The sequence below is a fragment of the Myotis daubentonii genome, chromosome 10, assembly GCF_963259705.1.
Source record: "Myotis daubentonii chromosome 10, mMyoDau2.1, whole genome shotgun sequence".
Taxonomy (NCBI): Eukaryota; Metazoa; Chordata; class Mammalia; order Chiroptera; family Vespertilionidae; genus Myotis; species Myotis daubentonii.
This window is the reverse complement of record NC_081849.1, coordinates 66,181,333-66,203,039: the sequence shown is the minus strand read 5'-3', so window position 1 is coordinate 66,203,039 and position 21,707 is coordinate 66,181,333. Positions and strand designations below refer to the sequence as shown.

General features: G+C 45.8%; 1 protein-coding gene and 1 long non-coding RNA gene across 3 annotated transcripts in view; one reads left to right on the top strand and one right to left on the bottom strand.

Annotated features, from left to right (window-relative positions):
• CHN2 (chimerin 2) overlaps positions 1-11,358 on the bottom strand; it is a 231,686-nt gene extending 220,328 nt beyond the window's left edge. Inside the window, exon 1 of the mRNA XM_059712659.1 lies at positions 10,549-11,358. Coding sequence (XP_059568642.1) covers positions 10,549-10,597 — 49 coding nt within the window. The 5' untranslated portion in view covers positions 10,598-11,358. The remainder of the gene's footprint in view (positions 1-10,548) is intronic.
• LOC132243083 (uncharacterized) lies at positions 10,727-12,706 on the top strand. Of its 2 annotated transcripts, none has more exons than XR_009454784.1 (3): positions 10,727-10,848; positions 11,475-11,576; positions 12,568-12,706. It is a non-coding gene; the product is annotated as an uncharacterized LOC132243083 (long non-coding RNA). The 2 variants fall into 2 exon arrangements; XR_009454785.1 differs by having other exon boundaries at positions 10,764-10,852.
• The last annotated feature ends 9,001 nt before the right edge of the window (positions 12,707-21,707 follow it).

Sequence of the window (21,707 nt, the reverse complement as noted above, 5' to 3'; positions counted from 1 at the left end):
TATAACCAATATAATATTTGGAACTGTCCTTTGGTTTGGTTCTAAGTTTTCAACCCTGGTGTGTATTTTGCCTTGCAGCCACCTCAATTCAGGCTCACCACACTTAGAGGTCTACAGAGCCGACGTGGCTACCGCACTGGACAGCACAGGTCAGGGCTCGAGAAGCATATTTAAAGGTCAATGCTACGGTCCCCACTCGAGCAGATGCTGCAGAAGATTTACCCACAATACCCCACTCCTTGCTTCCTGTTCACTTGCTGTCCCAACATTGATCTCTCAGGTTTATTCCTTAGAAGCAAAATTACTTAAGAAAAAGCACTTTAGAATGTTAGCGCGGCATTATCTGAAATCATAAGGAAGTGCTGGCTTCTGTTTCCTTGAAGAAGATAGTGGTCAGCCAGGACTGAGGGTACAGAGGGCAAAGATGGAGCATCATGAAATCCAGGGACCAGGCCCCTGACGAGACAAGACTTGCATAAGGTTATTGCCCCAGTGACTCTGTGAATCACATGCCCTAAGTTTATGATCGGAGTTATGGCAATAATAATCACGTTTCTGAGTCCGCTGAGCTCCGCATCCACCTCTTCCCTAACAGCTGCTTGACACTTTAAAGAAACCTTCCACGTTTCAGTGTTTGTTGCACTCAAAGATGGTAACAGAAGTTCAAGGAGGCGGCAGCTTCCTTTTCTTAGGAACTGTCATGTTCTTGCATCGTATTTGCATGCATTTCCCCCCAATTAAAGTTGCTGAAAATTCCAAAAGCTAACTTTATTTTCTAAAATCCAGTGTGCATCTGCTTTTCCCCATATGTGGGCCTTTTGCAGGAGCAAAATGCTTCTAGGCCAATGGTTAGCTGATGGCCAAGTTGGCAGAAAATCTGATTTAAACAGTACAGTTTGGATATGCCACCTGCAACCTCAGTCCGCACATTCACAATTTTCCCATTTTCTTTATGATGTTTTGGAAGAGATACAATTGTAAGATCCAAACTTCTTCTGGGTATTTAAGGGTGAAATTACAACTCACTGGGGATTATATCAAAAAGAAATGGAGTGCCCATTAGGGAAACAATAGACTTTTTTTTTTTTTTTTTTTTTTTTACAGAGAGGAAGGGAGAGGAATAGAGAGTTAGAAACATCCATGAGAGAGAAACATGGATCAGCTGCATCCTGCACACCCCCTACTGGGGATTTGCCCACAACCAAGGTACATGTCCTTGACCAGAATCGAACCTGGGACCCTTTAGTCCGCAAGCCAACGCTCTATCCACTGAGCCAAACCGGTTAGGGCAACAGACCTTTTTTTAAAAAAAAATTTGAATCAACCTTTAGGACTAGAAGAGTTTATAACATTTTAATTACTCTCCCCAACATCATCCTTCAGCTGTCATTGCACAGTTTCCCTCAAGGTTATGAAAAAGAATCGCTTAAAAAAAAAAAAAAAAAGCTGTTTTGCAAAATTAGTAAAATATAACCTAAGCAGCATCAGGAACAAACGCAGGAACGGGAGAACATTCTATCACATTTCTCTCCTTCGCTTATTAATTGTACATTAGTAGGGCCCCTGTCTTAGAACTGCTAACCCTGCACACCAGTGCTGCCCGATAGCCGCCGGCTGCACACTGAAGGCAATATTCTATTCCTGCTGTCTAGTTCGGCAGCCACTAGCCACATGTGCAACTGAGCACTTGAAACGTGTCTCGTGCAATTGAGGAAATGAATTGTTTTACATTTAAATAGCTACATGTGGCTTGTGGCTACCGTGCGGAACAGCACGGCTGAATACAGTCAGGGCAGACACAAGGTCACCGGAGTCTTAGCGCCTCTATTCACACAGCAGCAGCCTTGAGGTCGAAGGCCCGTTTAAAATACAAAGCACTTTTGACTTGTATTTTGAAAATATTAAATAATTAAACAGCTTCAGGAAAGCCAGACAGGAAAAAACGTCTGCAAGAAATTCTCTAAGGATGCTCTGTAGGATGAGCGGGGGAGAGAAATGGAGAATTAATGTTCTGAGGGCCTGGGTGCTAGATAACAGCTCAGCTCCGGCCCCACCAGCGCTCTGAGTGGCACTGGGCAGTTCCTGGAGCTCCTGGGCCCGGGTTCTCTGGCTTAGACACTGTTGGGATCCTGCTAAACAACCTCCACGGTTCCTCCTCCCTCCCAAGCTGCAATGCAATGCAAAGTCAATCCAGCTCAAGAGAAAAGGCCTCCTCCGGTAGGAATTGCGTGTGGGCTCTCTGAACTTCTTCCATCAATTGGTTCCTTGACTTTCTCACTAAAGATATAAGCTAAAGAACATATATGCTGCTGCCTGAGGACTCAGCATCTGGGAGTGTCTGGGGATGATAACAAGACTTGATATGCTCACCCGACATGGAGTGTTGTTAACACGCCAGTGAAGATAATGAACTCAGTGCGAAGTATCACCGCTCTTTTCTTCCCTAGTTTCTCCCCACTTTCATTTATAAAATGTTCAAATCTTTGGAAAAGTTGCAAGAATAGTGCAATACATGCTTCACCTGGCAAGACTATTCTTAAGTCCAGATACGGCAAGCACAACCCTTCCCCCACCCCCACCCCCACCCACCCCCAGGTGTCCTCTCTGCAGAGCAATGACTTGGAACACCTCCCAGGTCCCAGCACTGGTGAGAATGAGCTTCAGTCAGGCCGAGGGAGGGTCTGAGTAACTACTAAGCGCAGCAACATAAAGCACAAAGATAGTGCTGTGTTTTCCCTGTTAACAACGCGCATGTATCTCAGCCTTCAACTTCTATGTCACAGACTTCTTACACGGAGATGGAAACAAACCCCTGTGAGGACAAAGAATGGGCCTTGATATTAGGAAGATCTTGTTCTAATCCTAGCACCTCAAACCCAAGCCCCGGGCCTCTCTGAACCTATTTCTTTATTTGCAAATGGGCATAAGGTCTACCTCAGAGACACAGTGTGAGAATTACATACCATGATGGACACAGGAAGACATGGAGCAGCCATTCAGTGCTGTTAGTTATTTTACAGTTCATAAGCATTTTCCCAAACAGTGCTCCAGGAATGACAACCCTGGGGGATAAATCCGTCGGCTATTGCTATTTCTGGTTTATAGCAAGCAAACTGAGGTTCAGAGACATCAAGGGAAAGAGAGAGGAAAGGGCGAGAAGTGGCATCTACTGAGGTGACATGGTGGCCAGGCCTACGGGAGGCCATGCTTCTATCACCTCTGTGAACACTCACATCTACTCCAGGAAATAGGTTATCACACCCTCAGTTTGCAGAGAGGTATTTAAGGCTCAGAGAGGCTAATGTCACCCAAACCACATAGCTAGCTAGTTGCAGGGCTTGGCTATGTATCTGGTTTAAGTGCCTATGCTAAGGGTTTAGGAGCCTTGGTTAAGGGCTCAAGGGCCCTGGTTAACGGTTGGAGGGTGCTGGTTAAGGGTTTAAGGGCTCTGAGGGTTAAAGGCCTTGGTTAAGGGTTTAAATGTTCTGGCTAAAAGCTTAAGTGACCAGATCTTCTGACTCCAAGTTTAGGGCTCTTCCTATGACCTCTAATGAAGACACATTTCAGAACGTGGGCTCTCTCACAGCTGGAGGAAGCAGACTGTTTCTCCACATCTAGTTGAATCTGCCAGGCTGCTACTGGCATCCAGCCTCTCTTCTTGGAAAAGTTCTCTCTCCAGCAGGCCCACCACGCACGGGCTGACTGGCAGCCTGCACAATGTGTAGGTGATATCAACACTCCAGGAATCTAATCAATGCAACCCCTGGCTGGAGGCGATTACAACACTTTAAATAAGGCTATTAACTGAACACCTTTATTACAGAATGTCTATGGGAGCTTAGGCGTTGAATGATTTAAAAGAACACTATAGCCCTGGCCAGTGTGGCTCCGTTGGTTGAGCTCCATCCCATGCACTGAAAGGTCATTGGTCAGGGCACATGCCCAGGTTGCAGCTTCAGTCCATGGTAGGGGTATGTACAGGAGGCAGCTGATCGATGTTTCTCTCTCACATCAATGTTTGTCTCTCTCTTCTTCCCTCTCTAGTAAATCAATAAAAACAGAACACTATATACTGCTGAGGATATACTGTGAATGGGCTGAGGTTGGGTGACTTTGATCGGCCACATTGTGGAAGCAAGGCAATGCTGTCATCAGACCATATCGTAAAGGCTATAGTCAAAAAGTGGCCTCCACAAAGGTGTCGATTACCTGGTAATAATAAATGAGGGGAAAAGCAGGCTCTTTGCACGAGCAGCCGGTGGATGGCTCTCCCTGGATACACAGGTGAAAAAGTTTGATCAACACTGTCATGCACACACGCCGGGTGTTCATCCTCAGACCCCAGCAGACAGCCACGTGGGTCCCACAGCTGAGCAGACTGCCTGTGGGGTCAGCACACACCTGACTGGGTTTTCCTTTAGTCATGGGGACAAAATAAACCTCTGCCTTTGTTACTAACTTTGAGACGTGTGAGTGGGTTTTCTCTCACCAACCAGCCACCCTAGAGATGCAGGCATCCACCTTACCCCTCTGACCAGAATCCACGTGAGAAACGGAATACCAACTTCCTCTCCCACTGTGCACATGGAAGGAACAGCAGGGAGGTGTTGAGAGGCTTTGAAAACTATTAACAGTAAACTAGACCAAGTGCAGGATTTATGAAAACCTGAAAATTTAGAAATCTGACCAACATAATAACAGGTGAGATAAGCAAAAGGGAAAGAGGATGGGAGAGAGGAAGGAAAAAAGGAAGGGAGAAAGGAGCAAAGAATTAAGGAAGGAAGGAAGGAAGGAAGGAAGGAAGGAAGGAAGGAAGGAAGGGAAGGAGGGAGGAAATTCATTTTGAAAATTAAGTGACATATTTTCAGGAGCCATGAAATGTGAATATATTCATAAGAGATAAGTGACCAGTGGTGATAGATGCTATCAATCATATGTCCATCACCAGGTCCATTTCTCTTTCTCTGTATCTAACTATCTTGGCAGGAATTTCTTCTGGCAGAAAACCCTTTTCCAGAACACTCCAATGTGACCCTGCTCATGTACAGGTTTTCCAAACCCAATCTCCACTTATGTTCACCACCTTGCAAAAACAGGAGACCAGCGGGGCAGCAGACGGCCCCCAGCAGGACTGACACTGGGGCCAAGCCCAGGTGGCAGCTCAGAGGACACAATATCCAGTTCCACCCTACACAGCCTGGCCTCGGAAAATACCTGCTGTTTGCGTCCCCTAAAAGTTGACCAAAACAGGTCATAGGGTTGGTGGGAGTGAAGGTAATGTGGCAGTTTTGCAAAAGTACATCAGCTGGTGGGCCCTTGTCAGACACTACAAACATGCAGCCGTGCTTAATAAGGACTTCCTCTCCTCTGATCCTACATCCCTGGGTTCGTCAGGGTTACCTCAAATGGACAGTGAACGTCTAATAAGTTAAAATGAGATGTGGGAAGGTCACCAGAAAGACAGCAAGGAACAAGGATCCAAATCCGAGCAAACAATTTCTCTCGGGGGGGGGGGGGGGGGGGGGCGTCATTTTAGCTCTGTGAGTTTTTTTAAAAATATGCAGGGATTTTTGAAATCACAATTTATTTATTTTTATTTTTTGGTGTGATTTAAAATAATAAAGGTAATCAAATCTTCCAGCAACTCTAGGTGATTATGAATTCAAATTCAAATTACCAGCAGTGACCACCAAAACAAAGGTAAAGAAATTGCCTTTATACATAATTGAATATTTCTGAAGAATCCAAAAGAAGACTTCTCTGTTTTATAAAAGATAACCCGTTTTGTAGTGTTAGTTACATGGAGTTTCTGGTTACACATATGTAAGTCTTGGCAGCATTCTTGTAGTTTTACCTTCTGCATCTGGGACTATGAAAGATTTGTATATGTCACTGGTTGAGGCCCTCCAATAATAAGCGATGAAAATTCCTATTTATCACTTCTATGGTCAACACCCATGTGACAGCAGAAAATAGCTTTACAGTCGGGCCTCTATATCCACGGGTGTGGAGCACTGGCTGTATGCACTGAGGTAGACCATTTTACATGAGGGACTTGAGCATCCTTGGATTTTGGTACCCACTGGGGTCCTGGAACCCATCTCCGTGAATACCAAGGGGCGACTGGATTTACCCAGCCCACATTACTGTTGCACAGAATCTGGAGAAATAACTCCCCCAGTCCATTCAAGAATCTTCTTTTCCCAATTAAGGTTTGATAACTGTACCTAATACTGATTTTTACTCTTTTTCATTCACATTTGAAAAGTCGATGTCGATTTCATTTCTATAACACAGTCTTTGTGCTCTCAAAATCTTAACAATTTCTTATCCCAGGGCCCCTTTAATATTTAATATTTTACTTAGTTTAGTTACTTAAAAACATCTCATAGAGTCTTTATTAGTTTACTTGAGTTTTCTTTTCCTTACTATGTGCAATTATCCATTTCGCATTCACATTACTATATGCAAAATGTTCTTATTTCAATTACAAAAGCAACTATAACCCATGATGATTAAGAAAACTATTTTGCAAATCAATCATTGTTTTCTTCACAGTATAATCAAAGGCTAGATTAAAGGCTTAAGGATAGAGACTTTTTTTCTGATTTAAAAAAATAATAAAGGTAATCAAACCTTCTTGCCAATCTAAGTGATTGTGAAATTTAATTACCAGCAGTTATCTTTAAAACAAAGGCAAAGCAATTTCTTAAATTTCTGAAGAGTTCTCAAAAAAACGTATTTCAAAATTAATTTTAACTTGATTATTGTATTTGTTATGTGTTGCTTTTTTTTCTCATTCCTCCAAGGAGCAAAATTTATTCACACCAAGCATGTAGGTGCTACATTCTATGCTAAATGCTCCACGCACATTATCTCATTTAATCCCCATAATATTTCTATTAAGTGGGTCCATTTCATAAAGATGAAATGACACATGTGGGTGATGGGGTTCAACAGCAGCAAGTGCGAACATTCTCAGGAAAGTCAGATAACTTTTGGGCTTAATACGGAGTAAATGATTAGATCTTTACTCTGTGCAAACACACCCAAACCTGAATCTTCCACAGCTATTTCCTTAAGAGAGGTTTAACCCATGTTATTCGAGTTCACTTCTCCACATGCTGGATACTACAGAATCAACTGTCAATTGCCCAAATATGTCCTAGGGCATCCAGAGCTGTGTCACTGACCACACTAGTGCCTGAACAGAAAGAAAACCTCCTACATCCGCAGCAGAAATATGCAGCCTGGCAGCCTTAGGCGTGATGCTGCTTATGGGCTTATGAGCATAACTGTGCAGAGAAGAGGAACCACCAAGAAAAAAAATCAATAGCCCTAAGAAAGGAAGTTGAAAATCAGGTCATGAACTTCATCTCCAGGCCTTTGCCTAAGCTCTTTCCTCTTCCTGAAATACCTTTCCTTTTCTCTGATTTCTGGAAAAATCCTACTCATGCTTCAAGGCCCAACTCATAGGTTATCTCCACTGACTCCTCTAAACTGAGGTCATCCTCTCTTCCCTGCTATCTCCTCCACATAATTCATTTTATCCAACTGGAATACAGATTGATATGTGCTTGTCCACCTCTAATGCCAGAAGGTGAGGGAGAGGGTTTTCATTCATCTTTCTATTCCAAACACTTGGGACAATGCCTGAAACTTTAAAGACACTTACTAAATGCTTGTTTAATGGAGCTCAGACCTCGAGAGCAAGTTTAACATGCAATACAAGAGGCAGATTTTCTGTGTGTTGGAATTATTTTGCACCCAAAGTCTAAGCTAGTGACTGCCTTTTTTTCTCATTACTCCAAGGAGCAAAACTTATTCTCACCAAGCACTTAGCTGCCACACCCTGTGCTAACTGCTCCACGCACATAATCTCATTTAATCCCAGCAATATTCCTCTGAAGTAGGTCCTCTTACTAACATCTGCCATCATTTATGGATGGGTAAGTTGATATTTAAAGAAGTTCAATAATACCTAAAGTTACCCAACTGGTCAGTGGTGGTGCCAGAACTCAAGGACAATAATCCTAGAACTTCAGAGCGAGAAGCAATCCCAAAATTATCTTCCTCACTTAAAGTCCTTGAAGCTGAGGCTTCTGACTTACTGCCTGGCACATAGTAGGTCCTCCAAAATGGTGATTGACTGATTGATTCTGACCTTTGCCTGGGAGAACCCAGCTGCCATCACCAACAGGCTCTATTCTTTCCTGCCCAACACCTCTCACAGGTGTGAATTGCTGGCGTCCTCTGAATTATTCATGATCCACACCTTGAGAAGTGTGCTTAAAAAGAGAACTACAGTTCTCATTATTTTTCAAGACAAAATGCCTGACTAATTGGTGAATTAGATAATATAAGCTTCTGGTCCATGTCGATGCGCACCAAATAATTCATCCATGCCCACTTTTTGAATTTCAGCTTTCACGTGATTCCCCAGTTTCTATTATAAAATAGTGGTAGCTGAGAAGCAAAGAGAACCATTACAAGCATCTCTAGCCTGCCTGCAAAGCAATGACCGGACTCTGTGCCTCAGATCCACATGTGCTTCTGAAGGCTGAGTTAGGTTCTTCAAAAAGAGTTCTTAAGCTACATCAACACCTGAGAATTCAGATGCCATGTCACCTGTAATTCATGGCATCAGTCAATCATGACTGATTGCCTCAGGGCCCTTCCTCCATTCTTCCTTCCCTTCCAGTGGTCTGAGGCTCGCAAGCCACATGCGGCTCTTTGGCCCCTTGCGTGTGGCTCTTTCACAAAATACCGACTTCTACGCATGGGCCACGAAGTTTCAATCGCACTGTACATGCGCACCTGCACGTGGTATTTTTGTGGAAGAGCCACACTCAAGAGGCCAAAGAACCACGGCTAGCTAACTCTCCCTCATGAGTTGATTTTCCAAGTGGGAAGTTTTATGAGAGGGATAACCATCTGCTAATCGTGAGCCAGCATCACTGTATTTTAAATTCAATGTTAGTCAACCATAATGAATTGAAAAGCAGCAGCAGTGGTTTGGGGGTCCTAAAAATAAGCTGTAGCAGTTGCTGAGTTCTCAGAACTAAAACCCAAAGCGACCAACTTGCTGCTGCTCTTAATCAGATATGACTGCTCTAACCCATTGGCTACCATGACGAGGACCTTGAACTGTAACTGTACCATAGGCCTAACAACACTGTACTTGTGGCTAGTTGGCGGTGATCAAGAATGGAAGTGCTGTTTCCCTGGAACTAAACTTGCCAAAGAAGGTAACAGATGGCTTTCAGGCAATCACCTGTGGCATATCACAATTGCACCTTAGTCAAACTCACCTGGCATTTATGATTTAATTAGCCACACATCCACAGATACGGTTCCGTGATGCCTGGCTTGCTGTCTAATGCCTCCAACAAGGTGATTCTTCTTTTGAATTTAATTTTGGGGTAATAATAAAGCAACAACACACAATAGGAATTAATACATACTAATACATTGAGCATTTCCATTGAGTCGTCGAGACCTTCTTGACCCCTGAATACTGTATACTACACTAAATGTCTTATCAGATATCCCTTGAAGGTTTGTCATTAAAGTTTTCAGGGGCCAGAGAGGAAGAATTCTACCTAATGCATCACTGTGATTCGGTTCCTGTCATACTCAGAAACCAGGGAAAGGGGGGTGGGGAAGTGCTTCTATTGATTCCTGCTCCTTTGGATTCATTAGCAATTTTTCCCTCTTCAATTAAACCTGCTGATCAACCAGAGAAAAGCTGAAAGAAGCCCTCCCTTTGCTCAGCTGCACTTGGAGGAAAAAAAAAAAATGTATGCCTGGAAAGTAAAATTACAGAGCGTATTCCAGGAGGCCACACAGGGAAAATCTCTCAATCTCAATCTCTCTCTCTCTCTCTCTCTCTCTCTCTCTCTCTCTCTCTCTCTCTCTCACACACACACACACACACACACACACACACACACACAGCCAGGCAAATTGTCAGTGGCTGGGCTTTGCCTCCTGTTTGCTAACTCTCTTCAATCAGGACCAAAGGACACAATCCCTTCATTACTTCCATCTCAAACCCATGCCCCAAGCGTGTGTCTCCACGAAGCTAATTTCTGAAACAAACAAAGAAAATCAAGTCTGCTAGGAGCGAGGGTTTGCTCTCCTGTGCCTTGAATGCGGGCATCCAGCTTAGTAGTGGCGCTGCCCTGCGAGCGGGTCCGGGCGCCCGGAGTCGCCCTAACCTTCCCCGCCCCGCCAGCCCCGGCTCCAGCGGCGCCAGAAAGTGAGAGCCAGCCCTGCTCCACTCGCTTCCCCCCGCTGCTCTCCAAGCCCCCCGATCGCCCGCGTCCGCAAACTAAGGGCGCCACCGCTCTCCCATCTCCGCGCTGCCAGATGTCAGCGGGCACCGAGGGTCCTGGCCACCCAAACAAGTGTCACTCCGGACGCTCGCTCTCACTCTGAGCGCGCGGGCACGGCGGCCACAGGTAGGCTCTGCCCATCCCGGGGCGCGGGCGAGGGCAGGGGGCGAGAGACCCAGCTCGCAGCCGCGCCCGACAGGCTGAAACTCACCAGAGGACACGGAGGAGCCGGACAGACTGGAGTTGCTGGACGCTGCCATCTCCGCGCGCCCCGCTCGTCGCTGTAGCTCAGCCCCGGTGAGGACGCAGCCTCCGCTGCCCTCGCCCGGCCGCTCCCGGCTGCCGCGGCCCCCAGCCCATGGCAAAGTCCTGGCGGCGCGCAGAGAGCACCAGCCTCTGGACTCTGCCTGCACTTCCTGCTCCACCAGATGACGCGCTGCCGCCGCCGCTATTTATTTGTGGTTTCCGTCCCTCTCGGCGCCTAAGCCCGCTGTTCTCCCGGTGTCCGGGGGTAGGTAGGTGGGAACGGAGGGAGGCCAGGAGGCGGCGGAGCGGACCGATCGTGCCTCCAGCCGAGCCCAGCTGCGGTTAGCGCTCCCCCGCGCACGGCGGGGACCAGGGCGCCCGGGTGTCCCTGAGCCGCGCCGCCAGCTCCCCGCACCCCCCCTTGCGCTCCTGCCTTCCCAGCCGCACTTCGAGCAGCCCGGGCAAGGGCGGTGGGAGACAGACAGACAGAGCGACCTCCCCCTCCTCCCTCCGCCCCAACTCCGCTCGCGCGCACACACAAAGGAAGGAGAGGAGACTGGGGAGCTGGTTCAGCTGCGGCGGGCTTGACAGCACCTGCCTCGGAGGCTGGAGGGGGAGGCTGCGGGCTGCAGGGCAGGAGGACACGGGACCAAGGAGCGGGACCCCTAGGTGCCGGGGAAGCCGCGGGGGGCGGGGGGCGAGGGGCGAGTGTGGCTGCAGCGCGCAGAGCTGCTCCAAGGGTTTGAACGCGACCAGGAGTGGGGAGTGGGGAGAAGGTGTTAGGGTTCGCTGAGCCCCGCCAGACTAAGGAGCGGCGAGCAGGCCGGGTTGGAAAAGGGTGGGGGTGGGGTGGGGGAAGGCGGGGGTCACTGAGGACACGTTGTTTGGCAGAAGGGGGCCTGGGAAGCCAGGGGGACTGTGGAGCGCTCCTTCCACTCCCCTCCAAATTGTCCTTTGTTGCTCTGGAGCTGATGGTCCCAGCCCTGTAAAAAGGTAAGTTTTCTGAAACACCCTCACAACATCCAGCCAGACAATCCAGCTGCCCCAAGTGCCCCAGCTTCGGATGGTGCCCGCAGGCCCCTGGGCTTTTGAGGTTGGCCTTCCAGGAAATAGACACGTTCCTAATATATCACCAGCCCACACAAAGCCGGTGTCTCAGAGAAGGAGGTTCTCTACTTCCTCTTGCAGAGGATCCGCACAAAAGGCAGAAGCCTGGCCACAGGTCCCACTGTGCCTTTTCAGGATCAGGCCCTGCTCAGGTGTGCGGGAGAGAGACTGGAGCAGACGGTGTGGCCCTTCCCCCCGTATTTAAACCTAAATTAATTTCGCTGGGAGGAAATACCATGCAGATTTAAAAAAAAAAAAAAAAAAGTCTATTTCACGCTCCCAGCAGGGTAATCAGTTCTTTCAATCCGGAAGCAACAGAAAACTGTGAAATTTGAACAGAAATTGTTAGATCAAAGGGAAGAGCAAACATTAAAGGGATGAAAGTACTCTCATTATGTAGCAAAGTGGAAAGTGTTCGCATTGGGGAAGTTCAATTTTTAAAAATCTGGTTAAAAGGACATAGTTTAAAAATGATTAGGAGAGACACAGCACAGCAGCCAGTCCCAGGGGCTCCACACCAACCACGCGCCTCACACACAGAGAGTAATAAATGTGGAATTATGCACCCTGGTCACATTTTCTAGTTGATTTAAACTATTTTTTTTTTTAAATTCCCTCCAGGATGCCATCCCATGTGTCTTCCCAATAAGGTTTTTGTTTGTTTTGTGTGTGTGTGTGTGTGTGTGTGTGTGTGTGTGTGTGTGTGTGTGTTAATGCAGCTGGATGAATAGTTGAGGGCTCATGAGCACTCTCCAGTCACTGGGGACTGAGTCTCCCTGATCCTCATCAAATGGAACTTGAAACATCCTGCCTGGTATAAGAGACCCACGCACCCCCACTCACCCTCCCACCTGAAGTTTTCTTCTTTCTGTGCCAGGCAGCTTTCATGCAGCCTAAGCTGGAGCCAGCCCTTCAAGGGACATCTGGCCCATCACAACCTTGACCTATCAGAGTGGAGCTTCCTGTTTTCCCAGAGTTCTTCTCATCAAAGGCAACATCTACTTGTTGGACAAAAATACCTATGTGTCCCTCCAGGACTTCAGATGGGGAACTATCTAACTGGGCTGCCACTGAGTTGTCACCATCTGGGTTTTGAAGACGATAACATCTGGTTTCAAACTCTGGTCCTGCCACTTATTAGCTATATGGCCTTGAGCAGGTTACTTACACTCACTGAGCCTTAGTTTCTCCACCTGCAACCAAGGCCCTCGACACAGGGCGCTGCAAAGATGAAATGAGTTGATAATGGTAAGGTCACAGTGTAACTGACAAAGTTCAGGCTCCATAAGTGACAGTAAATGGTTCACTTAACAGACGATTTGAACAACTTTTGCTTTCTCCGTTGCACCTGGAGATACCTAATCAGCAGTGACTTCTTCTATGAGGGAAAACGTCCAATCTCTGGCCCAATGTTAATACGGTATCTTTCTTGGCCCAAATTGAGCAGCACGTCTCATGTCTCATCTCAGAAGTCTCACAAACGGATGTCAAGTTCTGTTTCTGCAGTTTGGAGGACAATAGCTACCTTCATGTGGCTGTATAGTTGTTAGAGAACGTGCAGCGTGGTCCTGCGAAGTGGATTATTCTTAATATCCCAAAGTGACAGCTGAAGGGACAGGGCAGAGGGGCACTTGCTGTGAAGGCGCCCTGTGCCGTACAGATGTAGAGTAAGACAGACTAATGTCTTCCCACTGGTTCCAAAGGCCAGGAGCAGGACGTAAAGATAACAGACAGACGTGCTGAATGGAAACGGGGTGAGTGGGGAGGCTTAGCTTGTGGGAAGAGGTAGAGGGGAACTCTGAAGTCCATCATTTTGAAGAACCCAGGAAAAGCTCCAGATTTCAGAACTAAACTCTGAAAGTTGATTAATCATTTGGAATGTTAAAGCCATAACCAGTGGAGAAAGCTCAGCAGGCATGATCGCTTACTAGCATTTTTCTTAGGTTCGGAGGCCTAAAGCGCTTGCTGCTCCTGCAAACATTTACTATCAGTAAATGAGCAGGAGGTGGCTGGCACACGATGCTAAGCCCCTCCTCAGTAGGCTCAGAACCTGTTTGTGGACCTCCCAAAGCATTTCTCCAAGTGAAACAGTAAAAAAAATAAAAAAATAAAAAGCTTGTGCATTTTATTCATTCATGTATGTCCTTAATTCTAGGCAATGCCTATTATTTTTAATTTTTAATTTTTAATTTAATTTTTTTTTTTTGGCCAATGGAAAGGGACATATTGGTACTATAAAGATCTTAGGTGTGTTTGAAGATTTTTTAAGATATGAATACCTTCTTTCTTCAAATATTTAAAGAGTTATGGGATGAAAGAAGTTGTGTTGATAATTTGGTCCATTTTGGATTAAAAACTACAATTGGTTTCAGCTCTCATGCCAACTTAGCATTTAAGGTCTTCCCACCTTCCCTTTCCAAACCTATTTCCTGTTCTCCCCTTCGCACATGCAACCCCTTCTCACACCGTGCCCGGCCCAGCGAAGGGGGCAGCACCCGCCTTTTCTACGTCCTCCCTGCTGGGCACCCTCCATATCATGAAAGTTCAAGTGGAAGCCACCTTCCTAGAGAATCTTCCCTGATCCCCGAGCCAGACACCAGCTCTCCTGTTGAATTCCTCTAGTCCTGTCTCTAGACCGCCCCATTGGCAGATGCTCTGTCCGGTTTGGCTGGTAAGTTTGCAACATATTGTATCTCCGTTCTCCATTAAGAGCTTCCAGGGTGCAGGGTCCTCATCTGGCCAGCCTTTGTGTTCCCTACCATGTTTGCACACAATAGGTGCTTTTAGACGGTATTTGTTGAATAGATGAGTAGACCAAGGAACAAATGACTCCATACATGGTACTCAGGGACACCGCCAATTACATGTCACATCAGTAGCTGTGACCACTCAGCCACAGAGGATGAGTGCAAAGCAGTGGATGTGTGTGTCCAGACACTTCTGCTGTTTACAACAATAACAACTGAAATGATGAAAACCTAAGACTAAAATTCTGATGGAGTAAATGTTTGCAACCCCCACCCCACCTCCATTACCGGCTGTTACAACTCCTGTACTTCATTGTTTACAGAGTAGCTTGTATGCTACTGTAATTTGTTTATTTTCGCTTTACTGTTCCTTTGAAGTTTAAAGGCAGACATGGAAACACCGCAGGGTGTGTGGCTGCGGTGGTGGGAGCTGGGCTCCCCCGACCCTGGCACTCTGGGGTGTACGTGAAGGTCATTGCTCCCCTCAGCGCTACGCACAGAATGAAATATTCCTTACTTTCAAGATTAATCCAGTGGCTGGCATGCACAGGAGACTAGTGGGGCTATTTGTCAACTAGCTTTAAATATTTTATGGCAAATACTCCACTCTCCCCTGAAAATTGGTCCTTTCGCCATCAATTTCTCAACATCGATATACTCTTTGTTGGAGTGAGCAGCATTTCCCTTTGTAGTTAGAGCAGTGTTTCTAAATACAAAGATGCCTAGTCCTGTTAAAGGGAAAACATTGGCTCTTTGGGGTAAGGACAGGCATACCTAGAGGCTGAAGCTCAGAAAGACTCCACTTCCCTGGAAGTGGGGAGACGGCCCAGGGTGGGTTTACCCAGCAGACAGCTCAGACCTGCCCAGAGCAGCCCTGCCTCCGAACAAAAGGAGCCCACACCTGGGGTGCAGACAAAGGGAGGCAGCCTCAGCCACCCAAGTCCCAGTTCACATCGCCGGCTGCGGGGGACCCCTAGTGGCCACACTTGCCGCCAGCTCAGATGCTCGTGAATGTCCTCACTGACACGCGGAGGGGTCAGGTCCAGGGGCATGCCCTGACTCCCATTAGGCCACTTAGCTTGCCAAGATCAGACACCCACACCCACGCACACTTAAGCCACGCAGCCAGCTACAATCTCTTTGCCTTGAAAGCCGGACAGACACAGAGAGAGAAATAAAGGAGGGTATTTCTTTCTGAAGAATAAGAAAATCAGAATCCAGAGACTTAGAGTCCAGAAACTCATTGAATGTGCTTTCTTCTGCGTAATGCCTCTCCTGGCTTTGTTTCCTGACATTTTAGATTTCAAAAATCTCTCCCACCCTCCATGCACTAAGACATCTAGGATGAGCTAAAGTGAAGTCTGCTCTGGGCAAAGTTGTGCAGTGAGTTTGTTTATTGTGTCTTCTGGGGCACCTCTGGCTTTATGCTCCTGCACGATCAAAATCTGCTTCCACGGGGTTTTGATGGATTGATCCTCTGCTGTCCGTCCATCCAGGCTCTCATTAATTCCCTCTGTGATGTTTGTTGAGCCCTGGGGAGAAGGATATGAGGGAACCACATCCTTGCCCTGTGCATCCTGTAGTCTGACCCCTTCTATCCTTCCTGGGACATATACATTTCAGCAGGGACATTGCACAGAAATGATCTCTAACTTTAAATTACAGGTAGGTATTATCCATCGGCTATCAACTTTTTTTTTTCATATTTTTTAAAACAAAACCTCCAAAATCAAACCTCAAAGTCCACCTCTAGATAACTAGCATCTTCTCATGCACAGGGTTAGCTCGTCAGCTCAGGGAACCAAGCGAATACTCTGAATGTTCTGTGCCTTCGCTTCCCAGAAAAAGGTCTGAATCATTATTTCCATCTCTTTGCCTGTGGCAGCTATAGATTCAGCAACAAAGTAGGATTATCTTTTTTTTTTTTAATCTTTTTAAGGAGGGAAGGTAAACGGCGTTGGAGGAAAGCTAACAGACAATATCTGGGCCAATCTTCTAATACAGAAAACATATTTTAGCCTTTTGCAAATATTGAGTGGGGCAAACGCAGTTGTTTCCAGTTATTTGTATGAAAAATAGTGCAATAATTACTAAATAATAACAGTACAAGAATAAACTTAGTGTTTCTGATACTCCCAACTGTAAACCTACTTTTGCCCCACCCTGGATTTTAGATTTGCTTGTAAAACCAGACATGAAAAAATGCTTTCAGGAAAGTTTACATAACTTGCTCAAGGTCACACAGCAAATAAATAATAAACTAGAATTAAACTCCATAGGTACACATTAAACTTAAACATTAATCTTAGTTTCCTGCTATTTCTAGTGTGGTTACTAATACCAGGTTCACCGCATTTGTGAGGACCAAATTCAATAATAGGCATAATACAGTGTTTACCACACAGACACCCTGTTGGTGGCCCGGGGTCTCTTCCTTAGAGCAAAGCACAGTGCCCTTACCTCTGCATTTCCAGAGCAGCCCGGAAGAATAATGGTCTGACGCATAAGTAAATTCCATCTCTACCTGCCACCCCTATGATACATCGCCTGTATGAGGCACATTAGGACATATGGAGCCTGGGCTTTGGAGACAAGTCCCGGCTCAGGGTCTGACTCTGCTGCATACCATCTAGTGACCTTGGATGAGGAGCTTAACTTCTTCTCGTTCTCAGTCTCCTTAAAACAGAGATAGCACCTCATTTTTTATATAAAAGACGATGGCACAAGTGTACTCAGTAATATTAATTACAGCAAGTATTTTCTAATTGCAGAAAGTGGATGTTGCTGGGGGGAGGGGGGTCAGAATCTTCAAGGAGTTGTGTGTGGATGGAATATAAAAAGGTACGCTCGAGTTCTCTCGCGCCTCTCTCTCTCTCTCTCTCTCTCTCTCTCTCTCTCTCTCTCTCTCGCACACACACCACAAGATGGTATGCCTCCTGTTGATCTCGCCCAGCCTCCATGGATAAGAACCCTGGTAGAATGGGAAGTAGGACACTGTGAAAGAGTGTAGGCGGGTTGCTTAATCGCTCCACCAAACCTGGCCCATGAGATAAAGGGGAGAAAACCAACATGTGGTGAGGACCACTGTGCTGTTACTTTGACCACCACTCTCAGCATACTTCCTGCCACTAGTGATACGGAAAAATCACCTTCCACATAATAATCACTCGCCATGCGCCGGACCATGCTCAGCGCTGTGCATACATGATCACATACTCAACAATCCTGGAGTGAGAATCGTGAGCTCCATTTTCCATTTGGCGAAACTGAGGCCAGGAAACTTAGGTTACATCTTAATCAAAATGCATGACAACCCTAGTGGCAGGTATTACCATCCCCACTTTATTTGGTTATGAAACAAAAAAATGAGGGAGGGTAAATAATTGATCAAGGTTACACGCATTGATTTGAACCTAGCCTTTGGCTGACTCTTCAGAACATGATAAAAGAAAATTTACCCTTTAGTTTTTGTTTGAAGTTCATTTTTTCTGTTTTTTTTTTTTTTTTTTGTAAATATTTTCCTGGTGGAGCCTTTACTTGGGTGAGGATTGACATCTTTAAAATATATTTTCCTTTTTAAAAATGTCTTTATTGATTTTTAGAGAGAGAGGAAGGGAGAGGGAGAGAGAAACATTGATTGGTTGCCTTCCCCAACCAGGGATGGAACCTGCAAACCTGCCCTGACCTGAAATGGAACCAGTAACCTTTCGGTGCAAGGGATGATGCTCAACCAACTGGGCCACACTGGCCAGGGCTAAAAAAAATTTTCTTTAAATGTATTCCTACTTGAACCTAGAAGGATACTGTCATTTTCCTCACCTAAAACACAAACCTCTGTGTAGGCCAGGCTCTGGAGAGCGCACAGGACTCGTGCTCAGACTCTAAGGGCCTGAGCAGCGTCAGGCATAGTGTTAGGGAGACCACGAAGGCATTTACCCAAGTGAGGGGATTCCCAGGCACCAAGAATGCTTCTGATCACAACTCCATCCTATGCAGCTTCCCGAGGCGGGACCTTCCATAAACGGAAGTGTCCCTTCTTTGTCTGATTCAAAAAGTACTGTGAACACCTCCTAGAATTCACTAAACCAAGTACCTTTTTTCACCTGAGTGAGTTCCCTCTCCCAAAGGCTGGTTTTAACACGAAGGGGAAGACTAATTCATAGGACAGGGCTATATGCCAACGTCATGTCTATAGATTACCTGGGAGTCTTGCTAAGATGCAGGTGCAGATTCAGCAGGTAGGTGTGGGGCAGGCCCCCATTCTGTATTTCTGACACCTTCCCAGGTGACACTGGTGTCGCATCACCACACTTTGCAGTAACAAGGGCTCTCGGGCCGTGGTCCACAACTCTGCCTGCACCCAAAGGCTTTCAGAAATCCCAACGCCCAGGTCGCATCCCACAACAATCAAATCAGAATCTCTGTGGGTGGGAATCAAACATCAGTATTTTTTTTTTAAACTCCCAGGTGACTCCAATGAGCTGCTATGGTTTGGAACCACGGATGGGAAATGTGGGGTTCAGAGAAGGGATTATACTGCTGAGGGAGTCAGCTGGGAATAGTGAGGGCTCATGTTGCCCCATCATTTTGCCAGGACTCTCTCGTCACGAAGGAGAGAGAATCAAATTCTTGTCAAGACCTTTCAGAAGACTATGTAACCACAGCCACTGTGATGTGAGAAACAGGCTATAATCTAACATTAGGACAGCATTTTTCAATCGGCATGGGGGTGATTCTGTTTCAAATTGTAGTCCACATTATGACTTTTAAAATATACTTCTCGGTAAACAACCATAAACAATATGCACTTACTTTAGGGCCACTCCCATAAGAGCAGCCAGCTGTCAGGAAGGCAGATTTTTTCAGCAAATCCACTCTATCATTTCTCAATCAGGAAGAAGATTAGAAATGGGACTTTCGGCTCAGATGGGGTTGAAGGGTGATGTTTATGCCAGAGATATACTTCATGCCACAGCTACAAAAATTGCTTTGGGGAAAGAAAACCCTCAGCTGCTTATGTGTAATGAATTCATGAAAATGAAACGCTTCCCTCAGAAAGAAAGAGGTGCATGCACCTGCCTTCCACTTCCAATGGTGGTAGCAGACGGGCAAAAGGCAGTTTAGCCGACTCTTCGTACCCAAACAATTTATCCTCATCCACATGCACTCCCACTCCTCAGGGTTGACTCTAAAAAGGTGGCAAGTTAAATGAATCGATGTGTTTACAGCAGTCAATTCAGGTATGATGGTTAATTGTATATGTCAACTTGACTGGGCCATAGGGTGCCCACATATTTAGCAAAACATTATTCTGGGTGTTTCTTTGGGGGTGCTTTTGGACGAGATTAACATTTAAATCAGTAAACTGAGTAAAGCAGATGGCTCTACCTGATGTGGGTGGGCCCCATTCAATCAGTTGAAGGCCTGACTAGAACAAAAAGCCTGGCCCTCCCTTCAGTAAGGAAGAATTCTTCCTGACAGCCTTCAGCCTTCAGCCTTCAGCCCCTTTCCTGCCTTTGGACTGGAAATAAACCATCACTTTCCTAGGTCTCTAGCTTGCTGACTCACATTGAAGACCTGGGACTTACCACCTCCATAGCCTCCATATGCAAAAGAATATGCATGAGCCAATGTATACGTGTGTGTGCGTGTGTGTGTGTGCCTTATTGGTTCTCTTTACTGGAGAACTGTGCCTAATTCATAAGGGTAATTTTTCACCTTTTATACTCCCCCAGGTTTTCTAATTTTTCTATAATGAGCATGTACACAGTAATCATTGATATTAAAACTGTGTTATTAAGTGAACAACAGGAAGGATCGTGTCCTCTTACACCAAGTGTCTGTACCTCAGAGCAGGGCTGCATCTCAAACTTTAGAACTGAAACATACCTAGTGGGGAGCCGTTAAAACTGCCCCCCCCAAGACACTCTGATTCAGGAGTTCTGGTGGTGGCGGTGAGTGTCTGCATCTCTCACAAGCTCCCAGTGATGCCACCCCACGGACCCTGCTTGGAGTGGCGAGGTCTATGATGACTCCAACAGTGACCCCAGCCCCTTTCTAGGGGACTTCTGTGTTTACTCCACCAATCCAGGCCTTTGCTCACTTCTGCCATGTTTTGCTGTCATCTTTCTTCCTGTAGCTCTTGAGCAATGGGGGGATTCTGGAGGGCAGTGATGGCGTTTGACTATTTTTTCACCTCCCTTCCCTAATCCCCAAAGCTTTCCTATAATAAAATGAAAAACATGTTTGTAGAATCCAACCGAGTTGAGTTGAATTTTTGAATTGACTTTTTTCTGTTTTGATCCAAAAGTGAGCAAGAACAGAATGAACACCATAGGATGCTGTCTGATATTCTCTCCGCCCTGTCGAAGGCATTTAATTTTCTATAAATCTAGCTCCAATCCTCTTCGGGATGGTATATCAAGATCCGTAATGTGACATTCAGGCTTTATGGAATGTGATGATCTTGAGGAACAGTGCGTACAGAATCATCGTGTAGAAAAAAATCTTTGAATGTTGAATTGACTTTTTCTGTTGATCCAAAAGTGTAATAACATTGGATAAGAATATCCTAGCGTTACACATGGGTAACATTGACTGAATGTGACATGTAGTTGAATATAATGATCTGACAACACTTGGGGAGAAGTCTGAACAATAATACAACTTTATACATTCTCATTTGATCTCCATTTTCATACCCCCTGTTTTTATATTCTATGTGTCATATCACAATGCCTGGCTTTTGTTTCTTTTTAAAATATTTTTATTGACTTCAGAGAGAGGAAGGGAGAGGGAGAGAGAGATTGAAACATCAATGATGAGAGAGAATCATTGATTGGCTGCATCATGCATGCCCCGTACTGGGGATCGAGCCCGCAACCCAGGCATGTAGCCCTGACCAGAATCAAACCTGGGACCCTTCAGTCCACAGGCCAATGCTCTCTCTATCCACTGAGCCAAACTGGCTAGGGCCTGGCTTTTGTTTCTTAATGCTGCTTGTGATCTTGTTGTACTATTGTCAGAACACTATCAGGTTAAAACAATTCTTTTAGGGCATCCCGAATAGAAATCTTCCCCCACTGCTGAGCTTCCTCTGCCTTCCTATTTTTCCAACTCCATCGTTACCCTCTCTTTTGCAGAGCATCCTGCCTGTCATGGTCTCAGAAGAGAAGTTCAGCTTGTCTGCATAGGCATTTGCATGTCTTCATTAAAGGAAGACAGCAAAGTGATTAATGAGTGCTATTTCTCATTTTGCAAAAGGAATATG